Raw genomic sequence first — 17,161 nt, forward strand, 5'->3', positions numbered from 1 at the left:
ATATGCGTAAATGATACTCAAATATAGGTTAACAAAACTCAAATATAGGTAATGTGGACAAACATATGAGTAATTGTAACCCAAATATAGGTTAATATTACCTATAAATGAGGTTGTGCACTTTTCCAAAATATGAGTTTTATTTACCCATATTTGCGTATAGTTTACGCAAATTTGAATAAAATTTACCCATATTTTAGAAAAATAGGTAAACTGATCTTAGCGTGCTTACAGTAAGGGACTAAACATAAATTACGTAAGTGGGTACCGAGGATTGTTCACAATCTGCGAACTTGACTGCGGAAAAAATCGCGACCATGACGCCGCTGGTGCTAATATCAATATCAACACTGTTGTCGTTTCGTAAAATCTAGATTGAGTTTAAATAAGGGCGAAAGTAACATGAGAGAGTTCTCTTCATCGACTCTCTCTTCTGCAAATTAAAATGAAAAGATGCAAATTCAATCGAACTTTTTTACACTTAGACGCTAGATTGCATCGCAACCTAGCAATTTATGACCAAAAAGTGCAACCATACTTGCATCTTGTCACATTAATTTGAAGAAGAGAGAGTCGATGAAGAGAACTCTCTCATGTTACTTTCGCCCTTATTTAAACTCAATCTAGAAATAGACTATTGCCTTCACCTCCAGCAAAAACATTTACTTAAGAGTAGGTAAATTCAACCCAAGACCCCCCCTCATTCAACCCAAATTTAAGTAAACCTGCATTTACCCAAAATTGGCTTATTGGGCTCAAGGACCCCCGTTGGGTAGATGCTTCTCTGTTTGTTTTTGACAACATCGGTGAGGGAAAGAGGGAAAACAACCTAATTTTGGGTAACTAGTTTCTTCGATATACTCAGCTTTGAGTAAAATCGACTCAAAAATTAGGTAGTTTGATTTCTCCGTGTAGTCCACATGAATTTGACATGTTTGGGAAATAGTCTATTTTACGAAACGACAACAGTGTTGATATTGATATTAACACTCACGGGCTTGGGCGCAACCTCCTGTCAAATTTTCATTCATGAAATGAGCGATCAGCTGATCCGAAACGTCTCGTAAAATGGCTCATTGACACTTTGGGCACTCTGACAGATCTGGGATGTGCACGACATTAGAGAATTAGTCATTACCATAAGTTTTTACTTAAGTAAAACGTATAAAACTAGCAAAGGGTTCTCAAAATTTTAGCGTGCAATCGGTCGAAATTACACGACAACGCGGAGATAGCAAATAAATCAGTAAGAAATTGTGTAATGCATCGGTCGTTTGCGAAAACCCATTAATGGGTGAAAAAACACCCATTCTCGCTAGAAGTGCCTCTCCTCATTTAATGGGTACACGGTCAGAAAATTCACTCATTTTTGAGCTAAAGTGGGACAACTCAAAATTGAGTAAATTTTTTTTCCAGCGATAGCGCTGGCCCAAGTGCGAAAATCTCATCAGTTTAAGCCGTATAATATTCTTGATGATGCGAAGAATATTATACGGCTTAAACCAGTTGGATTTTTGCACTTGGGCCAGCGCTATCGCTGGAAATGCAATTTACTCATTTTTTGAGCTGTTCCAGTTTAGCTCAGTTTTGTGTGAATCTTACTCATTTTAGAGTAACATTTTCTTAGCGTGTAAAGGCGATTTACCCATTAATGGGTAAAGACGGTTAATGTCAGAAGATGGGTAAATTTTTACCCATTATGAAAAACAAATTTACAGAAAAAATGGGTAAAAATTCACCCATTTTCTCGATTTTTGCCGTCAGAAATTGTCCAGGGTTTTCATAATGGTGAGATGATGATTAATAACCAAAACTACGCCAGATTTGTATGAGCTTTATTTGATTGGGGCACGTTCGGTGTAGTACTAGATTTGTAGTAATGAGCTGAATTTTTGTATGGTGAGAAGGTCAATTCTCCGTTTCTGCAAAGAAATGGTTCAAAAAGCGTGGGTATTATGATTCCTTGCCTAATTTGATGTTGTTTGAGCAAAACTTTGGATAACTGTGTTGTTTATGTTGCAAGAAATGAAGAAAACAACAACTCTGTTGCCCTAAGTTTTGCTCAAACAGCATCAAATTAGACAAGGAATCATGATACCCACGCTTTTTGCAACATTTCATTACAGAAATGGAGAATTGACCTTCTCACCATACTAAAATTCAGCTCATTACTACAAATCTAGTACTTCACCGGTCTGTCCTATTACATAATAAACATATAATACAACATTAACTTGTTAAAAACATATTCACTTGCTCAAGTTTCTCCGGATTCTCCCAGTCAAGTTCTTTGGCGTCCCATCAGATTCCATTCAGTCGCTGCACAGAACTGGATCCATTTAGTAGGATTGCGATAAGGCTCAAGGCTTTCGGAACCTGGTCTAGTCTAGGTCCTGCTGTGCGTCTGATGCATCCACTTAGAACAGATGCAGCGGACTTTGTTCCGGGAGCATTGAAATTCGCCTTGAAGACATCATGCAAAACATCTGGTTCTTGATGGCGTAACCTAGAAATCGACGAAAATTGTAAGTGATTCCTGAAAATGAAATTTGTCGACCCAATACTTACTTTTTATGTGAACCGGAACATGATTCGCCAAAATATAAAAGTAGTATCGTGGGAATAATTAACTTCTAAATAGTTGAGACTGAAGATGACAAACGAGGAAGCGACGACGAACTTTTACAACTATTCTTCACCCATTAATGGGGTGAAGGATGGTTTCCAAACATGGGTATTTTTTTACTCTTTTTGTATTATTGATTTTACGCATGTTTCGACAGATCTGCAAGATACTCGAAAATGGGTGTTTTTGTACCCATCAATGGGTTTTCGCAAACAACCGTGAGCACAAACAATTTTGGACGTGTTTTTGTTGTGAGCTACGGTGATTTTGGCTTTCGCTGGCCCCCTGGAAAAACTTCAATATGGGTAAATATTACCAATATTCATGATATATTTATCTTACTCAAATATGAGTAAAGGGCCTTTACCCATAAAATGAGGTTGTGCACTTTTCAGCGATTATGAGTAAAGGTTACCCATATTTGGGTAAACTGACCTTAGCGTGTATATATATATATACACGGAGAAACTGAAAAACTCAAAATTAGGTACTTTTAAACTCAATTTTGAGTTCTTTCTCATCTCCCTTTTCATGCGCTCTTTCTGTTGTTGTCAGAGAGTGAAGAGAGAAACAGCCCAACTTTTGCAGTTCCGTGCGTCAAGCCAAAACTGAGTTTCTAGCACAGTACTCAAATTTGAGTGAATACAACCTAGTCAAAATTTCGGTTGAGTGGAAAAAACTTAAAATTAGGTATTTTTTTCACATGGCAGCAAGCGGGAACAACCCAACAAAAACATCGATTCCATCAACTCAAAATTGGCTTGACGCACGCAACCCCGAAGTTGGGTGGAAAGAACTCACTTTTGGGTAGTTTCGTCTCTCCGTGTACACGGAACTACAAAAGAACCCAAATTTAAGTTGTTTTGACGCAATCCCGGTCTTCCGTGGAATTTCTCAAATTTGCGTCAAATAGCGATAGTGGCGAGTGAGTAGTTCTCGTTTGAGAGCGCCAAAAAAAATAACCCAGTGGTGAGTTATTTCCACCCAACGGAGGCCTCAATTGACGCAAATTTGGGTTAACTCAAGAAAACCCAAATTCGGCTTCTTTTACGGAAGAGCAGCGGATGCGTCGGTGCTTCTCTCTTTGTTTTCGAAAACATTGCGGTGGGGCGAGGGAGAAAACAACCCAACTTTGAGTTAAAACTTTAAGCAGTTTAGTCAAATTTGAGTTTTTAAAACTTATTCTTTGGGTTATAATATTTTTCCGTGTAGAGCTTGCTGACGTTTATTCACCTCTCTCTTTCAAGCATGCAGGCGGAATAGGATTTGTTTTCATCGGGAAACCTTTCCTGATGACAACAAATCCTATTTCGCCTGCATGTTTGAAAGAGAAAGGTGAATAAACGTCAGCAAGCTCTATATAGACCACCTCACGGCGAAATTCTATCTCATTTGCTCCTTCAGAGAGTTTAAAAACAACAGGACCAGTACCTGTCAAATTTGACAGGTGTTGGTCCTGTTGTTTTCTAATTTCCCGTAGGAGAGAAAGAGAGCGATTTCTTGATGACGTCACCGTGCAATGGGCAATACATATAAGCGAAGACGGCTAATAACCAAAGAGAGACTCGAGGAGAGACTCTCTTCTGCAGATAGGACCTTTAGACATGTTTGGCCTGAATTTTAAACAACTTACTTAATAATGTAACCTCTCATGAGAGAGTTTCCAATCATAGAGTTTCCAACCTAAAATAATTAATTTGATGATAGCTTTGCTACAACTATAAATTATGCTGCGAGTAAATGTTAATTACATGCAATGAAAAGTTTGGATTATATACAAACCAACGATTAGTTTGAATTTTCTCATCTCATCAATCTCGCCTGCGAGAGTTAATTTCGAAACTCAGGTAGTTCCACTGGCTCAACTGTTCCACCGGTCACACATTAGCCAAGATCTGAACCAAACTGCTCGACAACCCGAAGCGCGCAAAACCCGAGTGCACCCGAAGAGAGAGGACGGCCCGTGATTATACGAGGGGGTGGGAAAACGACGAAGCCGAATATACACCCGCTGAGCTATAAAAGCAGCCCCCTTCCAGGGATAGGTCTCTTTGATCCTGTGAAGGCGTATATAGTGAGTTCGGCAAAGTTAATATAACAGTAAGTGCTAATCGCTAAGGAGTGATTTTTCTCGCACGAGTGGACCCAGTGAGCGTTATACGCTAAAAGTAAAGGAGCATTAGCTCGCCTTAGCTCAGGTGTCCGTTGACCAGTATTCGCGAGTGAAACGACCGTTTTGAAGACTGTTTCCCGCGTTAACCGCCTTCCAGAAGGCCGAACCGAACCGTCCGTCACCATACGGTTCTAGTGATTACCGACCGTCCTTCACCATACGGCCAAGTGTTTTATTGAGCACGAAACCCCGCCAAAGTGCCAAAGTGTTAGCACCACGTGATTGCAGATAATCCCAAACCCCGTCGTTCCGGCCTTGGTGCTGGAATCCCCTATTTTCGGCCGGATTGTCCACAGTATTCCGGCAAGCACGTGCTGGAATCCCAGAAGCGTCGTTCAGAGCATCCTCCATCGTCGAAAGCGTGAGTTTAGTGCCAGTGGTTCCCAACTAGTATTCCCAAATAAATTTTCTAGTAAATTGAAATTAAATCTCGTGAGTCGCGTACTTTTCTTGCATGCATCAACTTAATTTGCAGGTTGAGAATTAGTAGATTGAACAGGTGAGTATTCCTTAGTGCGGTTTTAAGTCGGCCCTGAGATCGAATAGAGGTGAGCTGGCCCGTGGCCTAGGGCGTGCGGACGTCCATGCCACAGACGCGTGGGCGTCATTGGTAGTTACAATAATAGGCTCCTAAAGTCCTATCTGGATTCTTGTTTTAAATCACAATATATGGTACAAGAGTTCATATTTACTCAATTTTTGACGTTTTTATTAACCGTAGTTGAAAATATATAATTTTTATTTTTTTAGTCTTTTGTCTCGTCCCTAGCTTATAATACATACTTTGAGTGATTTTTTTTCACCGTGTATGTCAGATAGGAACATTTTTGAATTCCCAGTGCGAAAAATGTCGAGCTCCGTCACACAAAATTGACCTCAAGTGTCAAAGTAGAACTATTTACCATTTTACTTATTTCGAATTTTCTTATTATTCCTTTGTTTTTCAAGTTCGAGTAAAGTACAATTCCGATTAGAATACCATGCTTGATCGTATTATTCAATATAAGCGAGATTTCGCCTTTAATTTTAGGACCCTATTAACAATAGGCTCCTAAAGGCCTATCTCAATTTCTGCATAATTCGATCAAGCATTGATTAAAACGACATGTTTACTCATTTTTTAAGTATTCCTATTAGGTAAAGCCCATAAAATATATTTTCAAAAATTTTAATAATTTTTGCAACACTCCTTGTTTAGCACTCAATTTTGGGTAAATTTTGTTTACCGTGTATGTCAAACAGGAACATTTGTTGTCAAAAGTTAGCCAATGTGGTGTTTTTTGCAACCCGCCGTTTCACTTTCGTTACGTCAAGGTTGACCTCGAATGTCAAACAAGATTTGCTCATCATTGTTTTATTTTCGAGTTTATTAACTATTCTGTTATTGTTCAAGTTCGGAAAAATTATCATTGAGATCAGAAAACCAAGCTCTTTCATGTTATGCACCAAAAGCGGGAAAATATTTTTCATGTTAGGACCCTATTACAATTATTGTTGTTGCCATGATTATCACTTAGCAGGAAAAAATAAGTGGCATCTTGTCCGTCAACTTGGATCCGTCGTTCGACATCCATAACAACCTTGAATATTTAATATTATGAACAATTAATTAAAACCGGCTACTCAGTCTCAGTCGAACCTCCAGTAGAATTTAATATTATGTTTCAAAACATAATCAAATTTAAAGAAAACTACTTACCTTGTAATATTGTGGACGAGGGGCGAATCACTAGCGCATTTTCGATTCAGCCTTGCGTATTGACATACGCATTGGGCGCATTTTGTTACGCATTGGCGTATTAAGGTACGCATTTCTAAAATTGAACAACACCTGTCAAAATTTTACAGCATGCACTTTTCAACGCATTGATGAAATTGTTCGTATTTTTATACGCATTGACAAAAAAAACTTGGATTTTTCTACGCATTGATAGAAAACACGCATTTTTCTACGCATTGATAGAACACACGCATTTTTATGCACATTGGTGGAATGCTTATACGCATTGATAAATTATACGCATTTTCCTACGCATTGGCGTATTTTTCAACAAATTATGTATTAAAACTCCAAAAATTCGCCATGCATTCCTGTGCATTTTTCAACGCATTGAATATTTTGGTGCATTTTTCAACGCATTACATTTTGAAACGCATTTTTCAACGCATTGGAGCATTTTGTAACGCATTTTAATCAAAACGCATTTTCGATTCAGTTGTTTTGGAAGTGATCCGCCCCTCGATTGTGGATTTACCGGCTACATGTATTCTACCGGTTACTTAAGTATCCGTTACGAAGTAGCCGTTTTCATATAAAAATCAACTTGATTGTCAAAAAATGAATGTCGCTGAGTAGCTAGTGACAACGAGGAATAGCGCATACAATAAAAATGTTTCAAATCAGTAACAAATTTTGAAAACGACGTATAATCAATGCTACACCATTGATTATACGTCGTTTTCAAAATTTGTTACTGAAATCATGATTAAGTTACTCTTTTTATAAAACGGCTATTTTGGAGGCCATACTGAAGCGACCGGTAGAATACAAGTAGCTGGTAAATCCACAATACCTTGTAATGCAGGAGTAGTTATCGTTTAAAAGAATGATAAATTCTTTAAAAAAAGTAATCCGCAAATTTCATTTTTACGGCAAACTGCTGACCGTTACCGAAGATGAATTTGAATGATGCTACTCAAAAGTGAGTTCATCCCCAAACTAATGCAATTGAGTAGAAATCTACTCTCTTTGGAAAAATAATGTCACTCAGTTTTTTACATTTTCGATGAAATACAAAACTGAGTAGAATCCTACTCAGTTTTGAGTAGATTTCAACGAGCGTGTATGGATTACTGCACGAATTTATTTTTTTTTTTTGGATTTCTGCATTAACATGTCTAAAGGGTCTAACTCGTTTTGTAAACAAACATTGTTTCTGTCGCTGTAGGGTCTATCTCGATCCACCCACGCATCTGGGGGCCGTTATCAGAAAGATCTATCTTCGCTCTTTCTGTTAAGGGTGTCGACGTGCGTGATTGGATCGAGATAGACCCTACAGCGATAGAAACAATGTTTGTTTACAAAACGAGTTAGACCCTTTAGACATGTTAATGCAGATTTGTCTTTTAGACAGGCTAAGACCAACTGCACGAATTTATTCTGGCCTGACGAAATTTGACGTTTGAGCGGTGCCGACAGGGGAAGGGCTAGGATAGGATGTGACACCTGCAACTTCTCTGTCTAATTTCACAGCTTGCTGTGTTGTTTTTCCGCGTTGCTAACACGGAAAAATATTATAACCCAAAGAATAAGTTTTAAAAACTCAAATTTGGCTTAACTGCTTAAAGATTTAACTCAAAGTTGGGTTGTTTTCTCCCTCGCCCCACCGCAATGTTGTCGAAAACAAAAAGAGAAGCACCGACGCATCCGCTGCTCTTCCGTGGAAGAAGCCAAATTTGGGTTTTCTTGATTTAACCCAAATTTGCGTCATTTGAGGCCTCCGTTGGGTGAAAATAACTTACCACTGGGTAAATTTTTTTGCCGCTCTCAAACGAGAACTACTCACTCACCACTTTCGCTGTTTAACGCAAATTTGAGTAATTCCACGGAAGACCGGGATTGCGTCAAAACAACTTAAATTTGGGTTAATTTGTAGTTCCGTGAAGATTATTGGTCCCCAAATTGGTCTCTTTTGGGCTGACTAGTTGTCGTATCCTATCCTAGGGGAAGGGGACTGTTATGGTCCAACGTATCTAAATACCAAGGTAAGAGATTCCCGCAAATGTCAAAAATGAGACCACCACATTACAGTCACTATATACACAGTCTGGCGGACTGTCACTTTCGACCGGAGCCAATCGAGCATGACGTCACGGTGTAGCATTTATCGGTGTGGACACTATGACGTCATGCTCGATTGGCTCCGGTCGAAAGTGACAGTCCGCCAGACTGTGTATATAGTGACTGTACACCACATCTGGCGTTAGTTATGAAAAGTAACTGTTGGTGTTTTTACACTAAAATGTCATTATTTCAGCAAAGTTTGCGAAGTTTTACTAGTTTGGAAGCTTCTAAATGCTGTTAAACTATGTTTAGAACCAAAAAAAAAAAAAAATTTGTCACCGATTTTCAAATGGTGATATTTCCTGTTTTATTGCATGGAGGTCACAATTAATCCAGTGAAATGCAATTAAATAATTGCTTCCAAGATGGGAGTGCTTAATTTCTTAAGAAAGTTTACTAAATAGTGATGTGCCCGTACAAATCACGCAAACTTCATAACTATTTTTTGCTTTTTTCCTTTTCTCACTAATCCGTAAATATTAGCGGGAATCTCTTACCTTGGTATTTAGATACTTTGCAGTAAATCCACCATTCGCGACTACGAGGTTGAAAGAGATTCCAACTCCTTGTCGCACTAATGAAAAACCTCGTAAGGAACTGTCAGAATGTGCGTAAAAAAAAAGCAAAAAATATTTCTCTCTCGTTTTTTCTCACGTAAACCTTCACGCACATTCTGCAACTTCGAAGTCGCGAAAGTCAAAATTACAATAGATGCAAAAGTGACAAAATAAGTTCGTTTCAATAATTCATGCTCTGAGTTATTACTTTAAGTAAAAAAATCAGGTGAGATTGCATCATTGATCAATGATTTAAAGCCTATTTGTTAGTTGTTTTTGTATGGTCTTGAAAAATCCGTGCACTACAATGATTAATATTTCAGCTCTACATGGAAACGTTAAAAGTTATGCCCAAATCACTATCTGCCGAAAGTAAACATTCCAGTAGGGAAAATTCTCCTAACAGTAAGTAATTGTAACTGAATTGAATTAATGAATCATACGTAAACCATCTTATTTATTTATCGGATCAAGGAAACTTAGTGAAAAACTTACTAGGGAGAACTAATAAATAACAATTAACAGTGCTAATTTGATATCGATTCCGTGAGGAGTGTTAATCTATTTGTATACTTCAGGTTTCACCCAACGACCCAACACTATGGGCCGATTTCTTCACCTCGGCTCAACTGGTAAGCCAGGCTTATCCATATACATAGTCAAACCTGGTTTAACGCCAGGGTGAAGAAATCGCTCCTAATGTACATAACTAGGGTGCCGGACCAAAGTATAATAGAATATATATTTACTCACGTAGTTCCCTGAACAGGAACATTTTCATCAAATCTTATATGTATTTATTATTCCTCATGATTGCCCGTGTAGCTGCCGCCAATCAGGCGACCCGTGATGAGGGATGAATGGTTGAGGGGGTATGAAATATGCTCGATCTTTAACGGAGCCCGTAGCCTTTTTGGGTTGCGTTGCGGTGAAAGATCTACCAAACCGAAATCTAGTGTCGTCCTAATATCAGGGACAGACTGGTGGTATTCGTACCATGGTACAAGTTGTCAAGAAAATTATTACAAGGCTGTCTTGACTGAAGATAATAATTAGTATAGAACTCGTTTCAAGATAATTGTACCATGGTACGTATACCACCAGTCTGTCCAAGGCATAATATTCAATTTCAATATGTGTTCTGATAATTAAAGGCGTTAATTGTAATTGTAATTTATTTCTTAACGGTAGCCTGTTAGTTATTACAACTTTTGCTCAGGTCAAGAAAAGGTGAATTTGACCATAATCATTCATAAAGGAAATTAATTCGAATCTAACTATGCTTTATCAAGTTAGCCTAGCTAAAATTAGCATTAGGGGTAGGCGGGGCAATATGGACACCCGGGGCAGAATGGACACCCTCAATATTTTGAAATATGCGAACATTTTTGAACTTTTCATGTATGGAGAATATAGTCCATTTGCCTAAAACGTAGTTTCAGGAAAGAAACATTCGAAATTAAAATTATAGGGTATGTGTGCCATCAGTAATCTCATGCTCCCATATTCATCCTATTCGAAAACAAGCGATTACGGCACCGATTGACTCCGTTCTTTTTGTTTTCATGGGTGCTCACTTCTAACAAAAAATACAAAAATAAGAAACAAAACAAACAGTGCTTCAATCCTTTGTTTTTCGTGGGATGAAAATGGGAGCCACATGCTTAATAAGGGAACCAATACCCTACTTGATTTTACTCGAAAAAGTTGCGTCCTCCGTTTTTTGTGCATGGAAATTATAATTTTCACACCATCTAAAATAAGATTTAGTGATTAATTTATTGCAGGTCGATTAAAACCTGATATTTCTAGAACACATGCAAGTAGTTTTGATGTATCTACGCTTAACATGTTTATATTTTCTTCTTTATGATATAAAAAATCAAGTTTGGAAATATCTTCTGCTGCCGGGGCAAAATGGACACTCACCTTTTTGAAAGAAGCGACAAGGGATAAATATAACCTAAATCACAAACCAACCAAATTCTTCGATTTCAGTATATTTTCGGTTAAATGTTCACTATAGTAGACATAGATGAAACAAATTGGTCAAAAAACGACAGCAGTGGAAAACAGTTGTTCTAGGCACAGCTGTACATGCCGACAAAGCGAAGCTTTATCCAAAACAGCCTGAATTTAAATTAACTGAACAAAAATGAACTACTTCGGCATATTATTCATCCTTAATAGTTGTTTTGTAATGAAATGACTTTATAGGTGTAAATAATGTACGAAATTCGTAAAAGCCTCATGGTGTCCATATTGCCCCATGGGGGTGTCCATTCTGCCCCGTATGCTTGAAGACGGTCATGAAAAACCAACATTTTTCATATCATTTTTCTTCGTGAGCATTCTTATGCAATAGATGCTAAATAGACTTCAAAAGGATACCTGTATCAAAAAACTAAACTTTTTTGACATCTTGCCAGGTAAAGTTGGCAAAAAAACCTTAGGGTGTCCATATTGCCCCGCCTACCCCTATTGGAAACTTTTCTTAAACCCTGTTAGCGTTGGTTTCTGCTTTAGGACCAACGGCAGATGCTTCCAAAGTAATGCTCCACTGATGAGGACACTCTTCCCGCTAGAAGTTGTATGATGTGGCAGGACGAAGGAGAGTGCTCGGTTGTTTGCCCCTGGTTGAAGGTGCTGAAGCAGATACGAACCGCGTCGCAGAAAGCAGCCGACACGAAGTCTGTAGTAGTCTATGAGGTCCCTTCCCTTCCCAGTATAGTATGGCGTATCTCTTCTGTGGTATCACGTCGGCGAAGTCCGTACACAAAGCGTACGGCCGATTTGAAGCTTCGATGTAGCTGCTGCTTTAGTGCTTCATTCAATCCCGAGTAGTATACAACATCGCAGTATGTATACAGTTGTACGATGACAGCTTGGACGAGTTTTTTCCGGGTGGTGAACGACAACACACTCTGAAATCGTCGGAAAGTTCGCAGAGTGCAGTAGACCTTTTTAGCACATCGTTGACTTGGTCCGTCCAGCATAGTCTTTCATCCATAGCAAGCAAGAGCAAAATCGGTTGAGCCTAAGAGGGCGCTCAAAACGCTTGAAGTTTGTATGGAAAAACTTGGCCAAATGTATGCAGAAATTTTAAGTTTTCGAATTTTGCCGCTAGGTGGCGCTGTAAGCGTTCAATAAATAAACTAGGTGACTATATGCCAAAGAACTTTGTCGAAGACCGCGAAGGGATCCGACGGCTGTGAAAAAAGTTATAGGGGTAGGCGGGGCAATATGGACACCCGGGGCAGAATGGACACCCTCAATATTTTGAAATATGCGAACTTTTTTGAACTTTTAATGAATGGAGAATATAGTCCATTTGTCTAAAACGTAGTTTCAGGAAATAAACACTCGAAATTAAAGTTATACTTGATTTTACACGAAAAAGTTGCGTCCTCCATTTTTTATGCATGGAAATTATAATTTTCACACCATCTAATGGTCAAGTTCCTTTTATATCTTTCCAAAGAAGAATAATAAAGTTGTTGACAAGTCCAAGGCTTGTGCAGTCTCTGCTGTGTGGTCCAATGACCACCCGTATTTATAGTACCTTAGTAGACAGTAGTAGACATAATGAATCATACCTAGACATTTAGGTACTGTCATGAATAGTATTTCATGTAGGTAGATATCCTATGCAAACAACCATTAGGTAGACACTACAGTCCTTTACCCTTTAGAAAACTTCAAAAAATAACATTCATCACCATAATAACGATTTCGCTATCCCAACATCGGCAACTTAACCAAAATAGTACAAATAGCACAAATCCATATGACAATTCCGCCACAAAAGAACAATTTCGTTCACCACAAAAAATAACATTTCGTTATTACCAAAAAAAAAAAAGACAATTCCGTCAATGCAACATCGGCCAAAAAGAACATTCTGTTCACAACATAATGGCAATTTTACCATAAAAGAACAATTCCGTTCTCCACAAAATTAACTATTTGTTATTACAACAACATGAAAACCAAAAGGAAATAATTTCGGAATAACTCAAAAGAAATTACACGTTCCTTGATCCTCGTCGCCACTTTTATATCCTTCAAAAGAGGAATAATAAAGTTGTTGACAAGTCCAAGGCTTGTGCAGTCTCTGCTGTGTGGTCCAATGACCACCCGTATTTATACAGGTACTCTTCGATATAACGTACACATTTTTTTTCTCTTTGTACGTTATATCGAAGTGTACGTTATATCGAAGCAGACTTTTTTTTTTATATTTGTTATGCTAGTATTGATGTTTTCGACGTGAAATTAACCCCGAATAATGATTTCGGTGAAATTCACAAAAACAATAATGAAAAACATGAGTTTTCTCGAAAAGCTCATTTCATTTTTTGTGCTTCGATATAACGTACATTTTGCTTCGATATAACGTACACAACATTTTTCCCCAAATTGCGCTAATTTTGGGAAACAAGGCTAATGCTGCAACACAGCATTGATTTGAGTGATATCGTAGGTTATCTGGTGGTTATTACTGGAAAAATGAAATTTTTCAATGGTGTACGTTATATCGAAGCAAAATGTACGTTATATCGAATTCGCTATATCGAGGGTACGCAATATCGAGGGTACGTTATATCGAAGAATACCTGTAGTACCTTAGGTAGACATAATGAATCATACCTAGACATTTAGGTACTGCCATGAATAGTATTTCATGTAGGTAGATATCCTATGCAAACAACCATTAGGTAGACACTACAATTCCTTGACCCTAAGAATGGCTATGCTAACCGGTTCACGTTACGTTAACAATAAAAAATTACAAATTACGTGATAGCAAATCTAAAATAAGATTTAGTGATTAATTTATTGCAGGTTGATTAAAACCCGATATTTCTAGAACACATGCAAGTAGTTTTGCTGTATCTACATGCTTAACATGTTTATTCATTCATTTATTTAGTTAACATCAAATTCATGATAATACTGAATCAACAATTTGCCGCCATAATACTCGATTTGCAGCTGCAGCTCTCCAACGTCGGTCACGCCCAACACTCGCCAGATCACGCTCCACCTGGTCCGCCCATCGTGCTCTCTGCGCTCCACGCCTTCCTGTACCAACCGGATGGTTAGCAAACACCAACTTTGCAGGGTTGTTGTCCGGCATTCTTGCAACATGCCCTGCCCACCGTATCCTTCCGGCTTTGGCTACCTTCTGGATGCTGGGTTCGCCATAAAGTGCAGCGAGCTCGTGGTTCATCCTTCTCCGCCACACACCGTTCTCCTGCACGCCGCCGAAGATCGTCCTTAGCACCCGTCGTTCGAAAACTCCGAGTGCTTGCATGTCCTCCTCGAGCATCGTCCACGTCTCGTGCCCGTAGAGAACCACCGGTCTTATTAACGTCTTGTACATTAGACCTGTTCACTTTTTTTGACCTACCCGTGTCACATCAAATTATCAATCCACATGCAAAAACAAGGCTTCAGTCCAAAATTGAGCCAAATTGATAAAGGTTTAGAGGTGTATCAAATCGATTTTGTGTTTTTTCGAGCATTTTCACGAAAATGTACTTCAATATCCAGAAAATTGCACCAAAAAGCTACTGAAAATACCGTTAAAATATAGTTAGAACAATACTCTACAACTTTGCCGAAGACACTACGGTGTTTAAATTGCGTATTTCAAAGTTATTCAACAATTTTCGTTAAAAAATCACCAAAAAATACAATATTTTTACGATTTTTCATGTAAAAGTCATGTAATTTTACATTGTTTTAGGTGACTAATTTTATGAGCTATTGCTCCTATGTGTTACGAACATTTCGTCCATACATCATTTTAGTGTAGAAATTCGTTTTCATTGACTAATTATCAAAAGTTCGTCACGTTGATACTAAAAATTGTACAGAGTTGCCAGCATAAAATAAAACAAAGTTACCCATGATTTGAACGTCATTACACTTCTTTGTCTCATCTGCATCAGTTTAAATTTGGTGCAGTTAGTTGAGCATGAGATTGTGGATTCGAAGATTCAAGGTTCGAGTCCTGGAATAGCATTTTTTTGCGTCTCGATCCTGCTATAAGTTGATGAAACTACGCACTGCATCTCATTGCAATTTGGCATCATAGCACCGTAGAAGCAGTTCCATCATCGTATTGAATTGTTTTAGATAAATTGATCATTATCAAACAGATGCTAAATATTTCGCCGAGCTGATATCGTCGAGACGATTTATTGTCAACAAGTATAAACTAAATATCTAGCAAGTCCTAAAATGGGCTTAATTGGCAGCTCCCGATCATTATTCTTTGGGAGATTGCGTGTAAGTCATGGCAGATTCATCATCCTAACTGCTACAAAGAAAAAAAAAAGTTTATCATGTATTTGAGCTTGAACCTGGGACCTTCTGATCCGCAAGCTTGAGCCTTACCATCCGCACCATTTCTGATACTTGAATCAAAAGACATTAGAATACGATGGCATGACGTCTTAATCATGGGTAACTTTGTTTTAATTCGTGCTGGTAACTCTGTGCGATTTTTAGTATCAACGTGACATACTTTTGATAATTAGTCAATGAAAACGAATTCCTACACAAAAACGATGTATGGACGAAATGTTCGTTACACAAAGGAGTAATCGCAAATTAATTTAGTCACCTAAAACAATGTAAAATTACATGACTTTTATATGTAAAATCGTAAAAATATCGTGTTTTGTCGTGATTTTTTAACGAAAATTGTTGAATAACTTCGAAATACGCAATTTAAACACCGTAGTGTCTTCGGCAAAGTTGTAGAGTATTGTTCTAACTATATCTTAACGGTATCTCCGGCATCTTTTCGGAGCAATTTTGTGAATTTCTGAGTAAATTTCTGTGAAAACGGCTAAAAAAACACAAAAATCGATTTGATACACCTTTAAATCTTCATCAATTTGGCTCAATTTTGGACTGAAGACTTGGTTTTACATGTGGATTGATAATTTGATGTGTCACGGAGAATCGGAGAAAAAAAGTTTCAAAGTGAACAGGTCTATTGTACATGGTACATTTGGTGCGGGGGTGAATCTTTTTTGACCGCAGTTTCTTCTGGAGCCCATAATAGGCACGACTTCCACTGATGATGCGCCTTCGTATTTCACGGCTCACGTTATTGTCAGCCGTTAGCAAGGAACCGAGGTAGACGAATTCTTCTACCACCTCGAAAGTATCCCCGTCTATCGTAACATTGCTGCCAAGGCTTGTCCTGTCTCGCTCAGTCCCACCTACCAGCATGTACTTTGTCTTAGCCGCATTCACCACCAGTCCGACCTTTGCTGCTTCACGTTTCAGGCGGGTGTACTGTTCTGCCACCGTTCCAAATGTTCTAGCAATAATATCCATGTCATCCGCAAAACATGTTTATATTGTCTTCTTTATTATATCAAAAATCAAGTTTGGAAATATCTTCTGCTGCCGGGGCAAAATGGACACTCACCTTTTTGGAAGAAGCGGCAAGGGAAAAATATAACCTAAATCACAAACCAACCAAATTCTTCGATTTCAGTATATTTTTGTTTAAATGTTCACTATAGTAGACATAGGGTGAAACAAATTGGTCAAAAACGACAGCAGTGGAAAATAGTTGTTCTAGGCACAGCTGTACATGCCGACAAAAATGAAGCTTTATCCAAAACAGCATGAATTTAAATTAACTGAACAAAAATGAACTACTTCGGCGTATTATTCATCCATAATAGGGTAATTTTCCAATTGTTGCACGGCTAAAAATTCGCCAATTATTGCACACCTCATAAGAATAACATGGAGTGTGCAACAATAGGCGAGGTTTTAACTGTGCAACAATTGGAAAATTACCCTAGTTGTTTTGTAATGAAATGACTTTATAGGTGTAAATAATGTACGAAATTCGTAAAAGTCTCATGGTGTCCATATTGCCCCATGGGGGTGTCCATTCTGCCCCGTATGTTTGAAGACGGTCATGA

General features: G+C 38.2%; 1 protein-coding gene and 1 long non-coding RNA gene across 12 annotated transcripts in view; one reads left to right on the plus strand and one right to left on the minus strand.

Moving 5' to 3' along the window:
* Positions 1-1,818: 1,818 nt before the first annotated feature.
* LOC109416674 (uncharacterized) lies at positions 1,819-3,849 on the minus strand. The gene is made up of 2 exons (XR_002131688.3): positions 2,569-3,849; positions 1,819-2,506 (listed from the first exon to the last, which is right to left on the minus strand). It is a non-coding gene; the product is annotated as an uncharacterized LOC109416674 (long non-coding RNA).
* A 5,374-nt stretch (positions 3,850-9,223) lies between these two features.
* LOC109416672 (transmembrane and coiled-coil domains protein 2) overlaps positions 9,224-17,161 on the plus strand; it is a 510,917-nt gene continuing 502,979 nt past the window's right edge. For 7 of the 11 annotated variants that reach the window (XR_009998194.1, XM_062854931.1, XM_062854929.1 and 4 more), the window contains exons 1-2: positions 9,276-9,426; positions 9,524-9,605. Coding sequence is in view for 10 of the 11 variants with exons in the window: in XM_062854931.1 (XP_062710915.1) it covers positions 9,530-9,605 (76 nt within the window). In the remaining variant the exon portion in view is untranslated. Of the gene's footprint in view, positions 9,427-9,523; positions 9,606-17,161 lie in introns of all 11 variants that reach the window. The other 4 variants (XM_029877001.2, XM_029877000.2, XM_029876998.2 and 1 more) reach the window with 4 other exon arrangements.

The sequence above is a fragment of the Aedes albopictus genome, chromosome 2 (assembly GCF_035046485.1).
Source record: "Aedes albopictus strain Foshan chromosome 2, AalbF5, whole genome shotgun sequence".
NCBI lineage: Eukaryota > Metazoa > Arthropoda > Insecta > Diptera > Culicidae > Aedes > Aedes albopictus.